General features: G+C 39.8%; 1 protein-coding gene across 1 annotated transcript in view; it reads left to right on the top strand.

Moving 5' to 3' along the window:
* Positions 1-3: 3 nt before the first annotated feature.
* The window catches only part of SLC18A2 (solute carrier family 18 (vesicular monoamine transporter), member 2), a gene marked incomplete at its 5' end in the record, with an annotated part of 27,683 nt that continues 15,248 nt past the window's right edge, over positions 4-12,438 (top strand). The window contains 4 exons of the mRNA XM_008943500.1: positions 4-82; positions 1,815-2,166; positions 9,718-9,776; positions 11,743-11,826. Of these exons, the coding sequence (XP_008941748.1) occupies positions 4-82; positions 1,815-2,166; positions 9,718-9,776; positions 11,743-11,826 (574 nt within the window). The remainder of the gene's footprint in view (positions 83-1,814; positions 2,167-9,717; positions 9,777-11,742; positions 11,827-12,438) is intronic.

The raw sequence follows: 12,438 nt of genomic DNA on the forward strand, positions 1-12,438 counted from the left end.
GAGAGCCGGCAGTCCAGGAAGCTCATCCTGCTGATGGTGTTCATCGCCCTGCTCCTGGACAACATGCTGCTGACGGTAGTCGGTAGGTAGAACGGGCTTTGGGGATGGGTTCTTCTTTCCTCCCTCCCGATTTATGCCAGAAATAATCTCCGCTGACAGATGTACTCCCTGAGTGCACGGTTGATGCTCCCAAACCAAACCTTTTCAAGCACTGATTTATTAGTTTTAAACACAAATGGTATTCTGTCTTGCAAACACGCTGACATACACATCCAAGCCTCTGTTTATTTCTGGGTTAACTGCAGGATAAGGAATAGTATAAAAAGGTCTTCATAATTCTTTTTTTTTTCTACTCACCGCTGCTAATACTTCACAGAACAACAGATAACAGTATTTTTAGCTCATCATCTTTTTTTCTCCTGTGGTCATGCAACTGAAACAACAGGCTAGATAACATTGGAGATGCCTGTTTCCTTGCGATAGTCCTTCCTTCCCCCACACTGGTCTTAAAATGATAGGTTAATAAGAAAACTGTCTAACTGGGTTTTAAGTAAAGCACTTCTATGAGTTGGTTTAATAAAATAATCCAAGTTTTGAACAAAGTCAAAAATGAAACTTTTTGGCTTAGTAGCATAGTGTCAAGATTCAGGAATCTACTCAAATAAAATGCTTGGACATTTTTCGCTGGCAGTTTTAGGAGTCTTCATCTCCAAATGTTTCTGTGAATTTAAAGGAGGTTCAGAGAAGCTGGTGGTCCCTGGCTGCACGCACACGAATGCAGAACACTTCTCCCTGAGCGGGGCTGTGCAGGGACAGCTCTCAGACGATGCTGCAGTGTCAGCTTCTCAATCAGGCTCCTCAATGTCTTGAGGAACTTCAGCTTAAAAGCTGATGTCACAGTGTAGACCTTAGCTAAAACTACATATATTTTGAAGTAAGTTGATTTTTTATTTTATTTTTACATGAATATACTTATGAATTTATTAACATATAATTGCTTATTTAGCAATATGTATGCTAGAAGCCCTAAACATTATTGCAGTTTTTAGACTTTACCCTTTTTCCAGAAGTGATGCCAGACAAGGAGGAGTGATTCTGTCACTGGTGTTAAATTGAATGAACCTGACATCTGTTTTTACAAATTCTGACATGCTAATTGCTGAGATACGTATCAATGCAATTAAATTGCAGCTAAGATCCTAGAGCATATAAAGAAGGTCTCTTCTGGATGATATCTTCAATTTAAAATATTTTAAAATACTGAGATACGGAAGCCAAGACATTGGTTCTGATTAGTTAATATAGGAGTCTTATGTTTTTTTCCTTCTTATGGATGTAACTTACCAATATTTTCGTGATTTATTTTAGAAATGTGGTTTATTACATTTTTTATAATTTGGTTTTAAAAAGTTTCAATGTATTTTTCATCTTCCATGTTTTCACAATCTACTAAATGGATAATGTGCAGTCATGTGCAACACAGAGACTCTTCAGACAGGGGTTTTGACACTTGTTAAATTTTGCTTTCTGAATGATGTCTATATTGAAAATCTTATTATGAAAACTGGCAAAAAAAAAAAAAATATTAATGTAAAAGAACTTTTTGTTTTAAACTGCACTTCTGAGTTACAGGTGTGTTTTTTCCCATGAGAGAACTTTCAGTTGTGTTTCTGCCATTCAAAATCCTTACTAATGTGCTCTGTAGAAGATCCTTGTGCTTCCTAATCAATGGCAAAGCAAACAAGAAAATCTGGTGATTCCATTTACAAATAACCTGATAGTAAGATGCCAATATATTCTATTTGTTTTTCCAGTGCCAATAATTCCCAGTTACCTTTACAGCATCAAACATGAGAAAAATGCCACAGAAATCCAGACTACTAAGCCTAACTTAGTCTTGGCAACGACGGACAATTTTCAGAGCATCTTTTCCTACTTTGACAACACAACGATGGTTACTGGAAACGAATCTGATAACACAGAACCCAGTGAGCTGCATCCTACTCAGACAGAACAAATGATAGTAAATGTGACTCCTTTCCCACCTGACTGCCCTAAGGAAGATGAGGACCTGCTGAATGAAAACGTTCGAGTCGGTCTCTTGTTTGCTTCCAAAGCAACAGTGCAGCTGATCACTAACCCCTTCATAGGGCCGCTGACCAACAGGTACGTTGTTACTGCTGCATCACTCAGGCTTTTATGGTCATGTTTCAGTCTGAACTAGTATCTCAAACAGTGGTTTGAATTCTATTGTAGCCCTGGCTTACTGGCCTTCTCACTTTATTTGGAGGAATATATTTTAGTGAACTAAGTTTTGTGAACACTTCTAAACACCTGCATCCTTTCCAAAATAAAGTGGTAATGCATAGGAGCCATCTGATACATTCAGTATTGTGCACTTCTCCAGCTCCTGAGAGTTCAGGTTTTCATAGAAATTTGTGCTGAAATGGTGTTCAAATGTCTTTGATAACACTTTTATGGGGCCAAAAGAAACTAGAATGTAGTATTTACAAAGCACTGTGAGTTGATAAAGTATCTATCTGTTACACCTACATTAGGCACATGTGATGTTGAGACTGTAAGCAGGGTTCAGATCCCTTCCTTGCTCTCATAGAGATGGCAGCTCTTGGTGTGATTTGGTATCCAATGATTCAGTCATCTGAGGTAAGAATCAGTGGGGAATTCATGTGGACTTCAGTGAAAAATGAACAAGAGTCAAACTTTGTTGATGACATGTTCATCACCAAGTTCAGGAGATCATAGGATTTCTGTCAGTACATGACCGAGCCCAGCCTTCAAATTGCTCTCTCTAAATTCTTTTATATATATGATGTCTTGAATGAATTATGTTTAAATGGTACTTTATAGAAAAAGTATTTGAGCCAGGATCATGACTTACAAGCCCCGTCTCCCTAAATCCAAGTACTAATGAGGTTTACATGGAGATAAAGAAGTATTTATAATAGCATTTAAATTTTTGATGTTAATAATTAATTTGATTTTATTGTTAGCACTTTGTGTAACCATTGCCCACAGACGCAGCTGCAGTTCTCCTAAAGAGAATGTGAAATCAGTCTCTGCAGGAAACAAAATCCAAATTCTGTTGAGTCAGGTCACTGATTTTCATACTTAAGCTGGTTTTATAAAGAAGAATTTTTCCTATCAGAAAATAACGTGCTGCCAAAATGTGTCCTTGTAAAACATTTTTGTTTAAACAGTCAATGCCTATCATATGTGACAATACCCAAAACAACCATCACACTTTAACGATAGATATTTCAGGTTTTGAACCCAAAACTACCTTTCTTAGGTTTTACAGCTTATATATATATATATACATAAAATTAAACACTCAGTATATATATATACTGAGTGTTTAATTTTAATCTGGTAGAAGAGTATCCAGCTGAGGACTAAGCAGAGGTTTGACACACAGTGTGATGAATTCAAAACCTATATTCAATCTGTGGAGCTGATCTAAACACAAAAGCTTTAAGTGAGATTGACTGTTTCATTTCTCTCTCATTTCACCTTATCTCCTACTGCATATGACCTACACAGATATAAGTACGCCAGTGCAAAATTACTTTTCTACAAAAACTGCTGCAAGTTGAGGAGGAATACAAATTTTTGTTACCTGGATTTTCTGTATTGTTTTATGAGGACATAATAGCTCATCCACAGGCAAATTAACATAATGGCAAATAATATTTTCATAATACTTCTTTAGATTTTCATAAATGTCTGATTTATCCCCCCAACTGATATTTACTTTGCTGTGTTAGCATCATCATTTCCACAGCCTGCCAAACCAGGAGAAAGCTCCATGCTGCCAACAGCTTTTTCAACAGTGCAGTTATGTAGATATGATCTCCACTCTTTCTTTGGTAGACACCAGCCTGAAGGAAGAGGGTGCATGTCCCTGCTGATGCCTCTCTGTGTTGCCTGCACATCTCAGGACCAGAGCCTGGAGCTGCCTGTGCCAAGGCATGGGGTAACTCCTCTCCCCTGGAGCCAGCTGCTGGGACACATGATATATCCTTAGGTTGGGCAACAGGGCAGTAGATGCTCTCAGAGCATCTTCCTTTGCTGTTAGGAGCCAGGCTGGTGACTAATGTGAACATTAGTGCTGTGAGCTGAGATTTCCTCCTGGAAACATCCTACAGGTTTTGTGTGGGGCTGAGTGTGTGACTGCAATCACAAGGGCAGGTTTGCAAGCTCAGGGACCATCAAGTGTGAGAAGAAAACTCAAGGAGCCCAACATCCCAGTATTCTGTGTGACAAACTCTTCTCTCACACAGCAGAAATGAGAGCCTTAATGGCAAAGTGGCCCTAAATTAGATTTAAGGATTACTGGTTTTCTTTCATGCTTTATTTGTATCTTGGTACCAGTATCTGCCTTTCTTCTGAGAAATGTTTAGTGGGAAATATCAGTTAACGCATTTATCAATTAACTGTAGACGTCATTGGCAAACACCCCCCTCATGTTGCTATTCCTAATAACAGTGTGTATAATCAGTTAAAAAGCAGTGTGAAAATTGTGATTATTATAAATGAACTCCAAAAATCTGTTGCCATTATTAAGGCTCTTTCTTACTGCTGATAAACTGTTTAGTGATAATTGTTACTGACATTATGACTTATGCAAAATTTCAGCAAATTATCACAGCTTAAGGAGAATTGGTTGCTTAGTCCAAGATAAGCGTGATCAGTTTGTTAAGATGCTCAGTAAGTTTTTTTTTTTTTTTTCAAATAGGTAGCACACTGTGTTCTTGGGTTTTATTTTTCAAGTAAATCTAGTTGTTCAGGAGTGGCTTAGATCTTTAATCCAGTTTGGAGTTACTGGCTTTTGGTACACACTGGTTTTGAGTGCTTGAGTTTGTACAGGGTGCAAGATTAATTTTATTACTATAAGTCTGTACCAATAATTGGTTTAGGTTTTCTGGAGGTTTTGTAGGCTGTTTTTCCCTTTTTCTATAAATACTGGAGGTGTTGATTTTAAAAAATAAATTTCAAAATTGGTTCCATTTTAAGAAGTTCTGCTAAAAATATATATTTAAAGCCCAGCTCTTTCCATGGATTACCACTATTGATATTAAATACTTTAATTTATCAATTGGTGAATAAAATATCAATTAAATAAATAATATCAATTGGTATATTAATCTCCGCGTGAACTCCAAGAAAATATACAAATAGCACAGCACTTGATGCAGGGCACTTTGTGAGGACAATGCACTGGCAAAGGGAGACTGAGTCTCTGTCTGATTTGTTACAGTGAAGAGGGTGAGCAAAAAGCTGCTGCGTCGTCTATAACTAACTCATATGCGTAATTTTTTTTTTCCAAACTCTTAGGAAGCTCTCTGAGGCTAGGAGCCCAGTTGTGCTGGACCCACAGTCCACTAGACCCAGCCAATGGATCCCCTGCCATAGCTGCCTCTCCCTTTATTTACCAGGAAGAAACACATAGTTTTAATTTTGTGCTTATCCATATTGGTCTCAAAAATAATTTAAAAATTATCAGATATTTTCATCGCCATCTTTTCACCATCCTGACTAGAGCTTTGAATTTCTTTACATAAAAGAGAGAGAGGCAAGACCATGATTTGTACAAGGTCAGGAGACATGCAAAGAATGAGGAAGAGAAATAAATTGGATTTGTAACTTCTTAGTTACAGTTCAGGCCCTATGTAAGATTTCCTTTTAGTTTTAGGAGGTGATGAAAAAGCCCAGGTCTACAGGCTGGAAAAGCCCCTCTGCCTACCCTGTGCTACAGCATGGAGGTGGGCAGTGCATGAACCACGCTCCCTGTCTCTCCTGACCCTGCATGTTCCTCCTCAGCTCCACACACATTCAGCAATTCATTGATCATAACCCTGAGGAAATATTCATCTTGCCACACATCCTCCCCAGTCTTCACTGGCAGCAAAGAAGTCAGCCAGGCTGCCAACCAGGGCAGATTTCACACGAGCTGCTGATGGTGGTACCTGTGTAGCTCTATAAAAAGGTTGAAACAGGTGGATTTGCAGCACTGAATGGATAGATAATGAGACTCTAATCGTGGCCAGCTGCTATGCTGGTCAGTGTAACCCTCACTGCTGCACAGCATCCCCAGTCAGTTGTCTTATTGCAGGGTAACCTTGTTAATGGGCATAATCCACCTCCAAACAGTCCTGCGGTCGGGGGCTGACGTGGGACCGAAACAGTAATTTAGGTGTTCCCTGTCAATGGCAGCCTTCCTTCTCCCTCCTTCAACTAATGCCTCTGGCTTTTTCAGAGGTCAGAAATACTCTTAAGCACTTTTAGCTGCTGGTAGCCTTGGTGAAACATGCTGGACTCTGCTTAGATTCTCTCGGAGGGCTTTGAAAGGAGCATCCAAGAAAATTGCGTGCTTGACCGTGGTAATGAGCAAAAAGAAGAGAGAAGGCAGGCTGTAATATTCTTTTCTTTTGCACACATGCAGAGGAACAAAATGTAGAGAGAAGTGTGATGGAGTGTGACATGCCATGGCCGAGAAGTAGAAACTGTGTATTCACAGGTTTCACATGGCAAGAACATGCATGGCCCAGGACCAAGGGGATCACTGAGTAGCTGGCTAGTAAAGGCTCTCCTCTTTCTGATTGTGTTATGTAGTGTAATTGTTGAGTAAAAACTCCCAGCCTGTGCTCTCTAATATCTGTTGGACCAATCAGGAATGCAGCTGCAGATTAAACATTTGTGGTGGCACAACTACCAACTAGCTTGTGCTGTGTCAAGATGAGGTGGGGTTTGCTGAGAGGCAGGGTTTGCTGAGAGGCAGGGTTTGCTAAGGTTGTGCAGGAAAGGACAATCTGCGTGTCTAACTAAGTAGCAGCTGGATGTGGTTAAGACTTCCCCCTGAGCAAGAGCAACCACACATTCTAGAGGTTCATCAGCCTGTGTGGGGACAGCAGATCAGAATCATGCATCTCCCAGTTGCGGGTGAAGCTCCAGGCAGTTTTTAGCTTTTCAGAGGCTTGTAATGACTTGTTTAATTCAGCATAAATGCATGCCCTGTGCTGACCTGAATACCTTTGCATCATTTTGCATGATGGACCACTGGCAATGCCGACTTTGGCTGAAATGACTAGCTGTGCCCACACAGCGTCTGCTTCTGAAATGATTCATTTTTATGTGGAGGGAAAAGTATGTGTTAGGCCTTGGTATGTGTGATAAAGTGTCATGATCTGCCGGGTAGCAAGAGTAGGACCAAGTTCTGCTCCAGATCTGCCCTCATCACCCTCTGCTATGTCTCAGTTCTTACCTTGCTGTGATCCTGTGTGTCCAAGACAAAGGAAGAATAGTATCTATGACTGCAAAAATTAAGAACAATCTTTGAACTGTATTTCACTGAGCATTAAAAGTGACTTCCAAAATATTTATTTCTTACAGCCTTCAACCACTGGAAACTTTCCAAGCATAGGAGGCCTATTGAAAGAAACAGAATCTGCTATTTCTTGATAGAGTATCATTTAGAGCTAGCATGATAGCCCTTGTCTTTGTTTAACTCCTTCATGTTTATGAAAGATCTCACAGCTTTTGTCTTTGATCTAGTGATGGGAATGTAAATGAGGGAAACAATTTGGATGACATTTGTCTTCATGCAGATAACTATTTTAATTCAATGTGCTTCTAGCAGAAGTAAATTTCTGCCTCATGGCCCTTTGTCAGATCTTAAGAATTGCTAGATTTCTGTGCTGAAATCAGACTTCTCCCCCAGAGTGTCCATCCTAGGTACCTCTGGGATGGCCTTGACAGACACAACCCTACTTTACTTTGCAATGGAAGAAGTTAAAAAGACATTCAACTTTTGCTTTCATACCACAGAGAAAGATGATGATGCTCACCAACAGCAGTAGCCAAATTTGCAGTTTGGTGTGTGGTGCCTTTTTTTTTTTTTTTTTTTTTAATTTGTACTTCTATTAGTGCTTTCTTTTACTGAAAAATTCAAAATCAAAGCAATTATGGTCAAACCCTCCATGGCTTGTCCTTCCTGAGCCCACTGGGAAGGGAAGTGCCCACTTCAGCTGTGAGGCAGGCAAGAAGTTGGTAGCAAATCCTTTTTTATTTCCTCATGTGCACAGAAACATCGATGGGGATTAGGATTCCACTGTATAATACCTACTATACACACAGCAAGAGAGACAGGCTTAGAAGAATCATCCACTTTAAATAAATCAGACCAAAAGGGGTAGTATTATTCTCTTCCAGGCCAGGTATCAAGGTGCTGAAAGATTAAAATGACTGTCATAAGGGCACAGAGGAAGTCTGTGATAGTGCCAGGGGTTTAATTTGCTTTGGAGATACCAGTCCAGTTAAGTACCACTCAAGCAACTAGTCTTTGCTGGAATATTTGTAACATCCACTTACAAATATCAACTAGAAAAATCTGTGCACTAGATTTTTGTCATATTTTCATGTAGTGATGACATTTAAGGCAAAATTATTCTTCATTAGAAGTTTCTGTGGTGTGTAGACTTATGTATGCTAGACTTCTTTCATTCACAAAACTCAAGAAATATCCCAATGTGACATATAATGGACATCAAGCCCTGTGCTTCAGAGAGTTTTCCATTATGCAAGGTCTTAAGTTGTATAAAAATTATACTAACAAAAGCCCCAAAGCTCAGAATAATTATTTTGGCTTACCTATGTTGTAAACGTTATTGTTAAAATTTAAAAGGGCCATTATAGACTCTTCCATTATTTGATTTACCTACTTTCATCAATACTGCCAATATAAATCCCCAATAGTGTCAAATCTTTGGAAGCTGAAGTCAGTAGGTACTCCTTTGAAAAACATAATCCATTGTTGAAGAAATTGGCCATTAAATGATGTCTTTGCAAATACATTTGAGCTGTACAATTCTACAAAAAAAGAAGCTGTGAATAAAGTGCTAAATAGAATATGCAGGCTCTCTTCAGAGTCATGGGCAGTGGGTTTGATGCCAGGGTAGATTTTTAATGGTGCGAAAAATAGTTTATTGTGATTTTATTTTTTTGTTTGTTTTTGAAATGTCAGTTTTAGCTGCTGAAAAAAAATGCATTTGCTTTCCAGACAAAAAATTCTTTATTTCCTGGAAACTTGAAAAGCAGGCTGATGAAGAAAGCTTTGATCAGCTCCAGTTTTTCATTCCTAAACCCATGAAAAGCAAAAATATTCTTCTCAGGCTCTTTGGGACTCTTCCAGTGCTCCTGACTGAGACAGAACTCCCAACAAAGCTGATGACAAATTTTTCCCGTAAAAAAGCCATTGGTTTGACCATGTCTCATTATAGTCATTTTCTCATGAGGACAGGAACAGATGAGCATTGAAACACTGCTGGGATCTTTCAAAGTCCAGCATGCTCAGACAAATCTACCCTTCTCATATCCTTGGCAACCCCACGAAGACCCAGAGGGGATTTACTGGGAACAATTATGGTGGAACGAGAACAGGGCAATCAGATTCTGATGAGAGAAGGATTTCTTCCAGGGATTTCAGATACAAAGTCTGCTCTACCAGATGAAAAGGTGTTTGTAACACAGACAGATTTGATCGTGTGGTCCACAATAAATAGTTCAAAGCCTACAAAGGAACTACAGGTTGTGGGTTTTTGTGGTGTGTGCACTCAATAATAATTATTTTGTGTAAGTAAGTCTAACTCAAAACGTAAGTAAGACAACCTCAGAAATGTGAATGTTCATTTTGTTTTCCAGAATAGGCTACCAGATTCCACTGTTCACTGGCTTCTGCATCATGTTTGTGTCAACAATCAGTAAGTGTCCATGTTTTATTTGGTCTGGCCCGGGTGAAACTCTTAAATAAATGGTCTATAATAATTATCACTAGGAGCTCTTCTTGTTGATGGAGAGGGACTGGTTTCCAAGGACAATGTAAGGGTGGTTGCTCCGTGTGGATGGTGGTGTTGATGAGATTTAACAAGTACACTCTTATGAACATAAGAAATTCACCATCTTCCATCCCACCTTGGCTCGTCTCTTCCTTAGCTGAACCTTTCCTTCAGGCTCTTGTAATTGGAAGCAGTGCTCAGACAGTTCTAAACAGATAACCACGGGAGGGCTATCAGCCAGGAGAGGGATATTTTGCAGGGTCCTTAACAACTAGCTGTTGTAGGGGCTTATCAGAAAGATCATGAGGCTGCAGTGGCTCTGGAGTAGGACCTGAGTCAACAGTGTCGTAGTGCTGCTAAACATTGCTGCAGGATGTGCAAAGAGGGGCACAGCCTGCAAGTCAGCTGAGGTCATTTCTCTACTCTCATGGCATTGATAAGGCTTCAGCTGCTGGTTTATGTTGGGTTTTGGTATGGCACTGAAGGATGTGGAAAGAGTATGGAGGAGAACATCAAGGATCATTAGAAGCCTGTGAGGAATGGGGAAAGTGCTGGATTTACTTCAGAAGGGAGATGTAAGATGTATCAGAGTCTCAGACAATAAGGAAGAGAAGAAACAGTTTTCTATGCCCACTGTATGTAAAGGAAGGTGTAATGACTTTAAAACTTTGTCAAAGAAAAGTGAGGTTAAATAGTATGAAAACATTTTTAACTGCAAGGGGACTGAAGTGCCGGAGAAGACAACCTGGTCTTAGAGTTTCTGACACCCTGGATTTTAGGAATATGTCAGATAAACTTTGGCTGAGATGGATATAAGAGTAGCAAGCCTAATTCATGACAAAGGGGAGTACTGTTGCTTTGCTGGCATACTTTCTTCCTTTATTTTTCTTGATTTTTCTCTGTCCATGTGGGTAGGTGTTTTTGTAAGACCCAATGAAAAGCCCAAGAGACACAGGGCAGGTGGAAGAAGTGTTTACTTATCTTGTGTTTAGTTGCTGTGTAACCATTCAGCTATAATTTGTCTGACAAAATTCCTTAGGTGGCCAACAGATAGGAGCTGAAAAACATTTTTAAAAACTCACTATAGATTGAGCAATGCTGATCATGACACAGACCATGACATCTCCACAAAGAGAGATGTGCTTGTATCTTTGGGACACCCCTGCTTTCCAGGGCTGTGGAAGGGGAATTTAGCTGGACTGATGGGTGCTGCATCTGGTGGCTCTGTCCTAAAATTTAGAGTGGAGCTCAGGGCAAAGGCTCCTGAGGGAGAGCAGGAACATCACCTCCTCAAGGTGCAGTTTCTCTGGGGGGTCTGCTGTTGGGAGCCCCAGGAACTTGCTACAGCCCTAGAATGGGTGAACCTGGTTTCCCTGCCTCCTCAGCCAGCTGTGCTGCACAGCAGCTATTGCAGAGCTGGCCCAGGGTAAAATCTCTTTCCACCCATTTACTGGCTGGAGGAAACATCAGTGCATACATGCACGTGGGTGCCTGTGTGCTAAACCACGCTTTCCACAAACGCCTGGAGCTCCAGACTGGGCAGCCTTCAATGAAGCAGCATGGGGAGGCAAGGCTGGAAAGAAAAGTCTTCTTCTTCTGTGTGCAGCTGAATCAGAGCAGGATGTAATCAAATCCTAAGTAATTAGTTAAAACTGCTTGTGGCCTTGCATTTTGTTCTATCAAGAGGCTGAGACACCTGAGAGTGATTCAACACTGACACATCTAAATGCAATAAGAGAAAATAATGCAGTTAGCATTGAAAGTGGCACAAGTCACTGTAAACGCTTGACTAAATTGCATGAAGTTTTGGTGATAGTTTAAAGAAATCTAACTTTTTAACTTACTTAGAGCTAATTTAATTTTCAAGATTTACCTCCTTTTTTTTCTGTAGTGTTTGCCTTCTCTGGAAGCTACACATTGCTGTTTATTGCCAGGTCCCTTCAAGGAGTGGGTTCTTCTTGTTCTTCAGTGGCAGGTAAGAGAAGAAATGACAGAGTAAAATACAGACCACCCGTTCTATAATTTATAGTAATTTTCTGCATTGTGTTTTGTCTGTAGTTTCAGTAATTAACACAAAAATGTTCCATTAAATACATTTTGTTTTTTCTGTCCCTTTCATATAAAGTAGCTCAAAAGCAAATGTCTCTTAAGACTTCCTTGGTATTTGGGTTGTGCTGAGGTAGAGCACTAAATGAACTGCACTCTCCCTGGGAATTCTGCATGTGCGTCTTCAACATTTAAAATCCATTTTTAGCCATTTTAAAGGTCATGGGGAACTTATGTTGGTACTTGTTGCAGGAGGGATAGCAGCTCTGTCTGTTACTGCAGCTGCTGTTATAAAATGCTGTTTTCAAAGAGTTGCCAAGCTGTGTGCCAGTCTGGACTCGGGTTACCTCTACTAGATTTCCAATACAAGGTTATAAGTTTAAAAAGAGTAGGTGAAATAGAGTAGGGGTTTTCAGCTCAAGTAACTCAACCATTTCTGAAACTGAGACTGGAGAAAACATGATTTGTTAATGTTAGAACATTTCACAATCTTTCCTTTGAAAAATTTCCCACAATGGCAGCAGGAATATAAATTTTGCTT

Source organism: Merops nubicus, unplaced genomic scaffold (assembly GCF_000691845.1).
Source record: "Merops nubicus isolate BGI_N331 unplaced genomic scaffold, ASM69184v1 scaffold20947, whole genome shotgun sequence".
NCBI classification, from domain to species: Eukaryota; Metazoa; Chordata; class Aves; order Coraciiformes; family Meropidae; genus Merops; species Merops nubicus.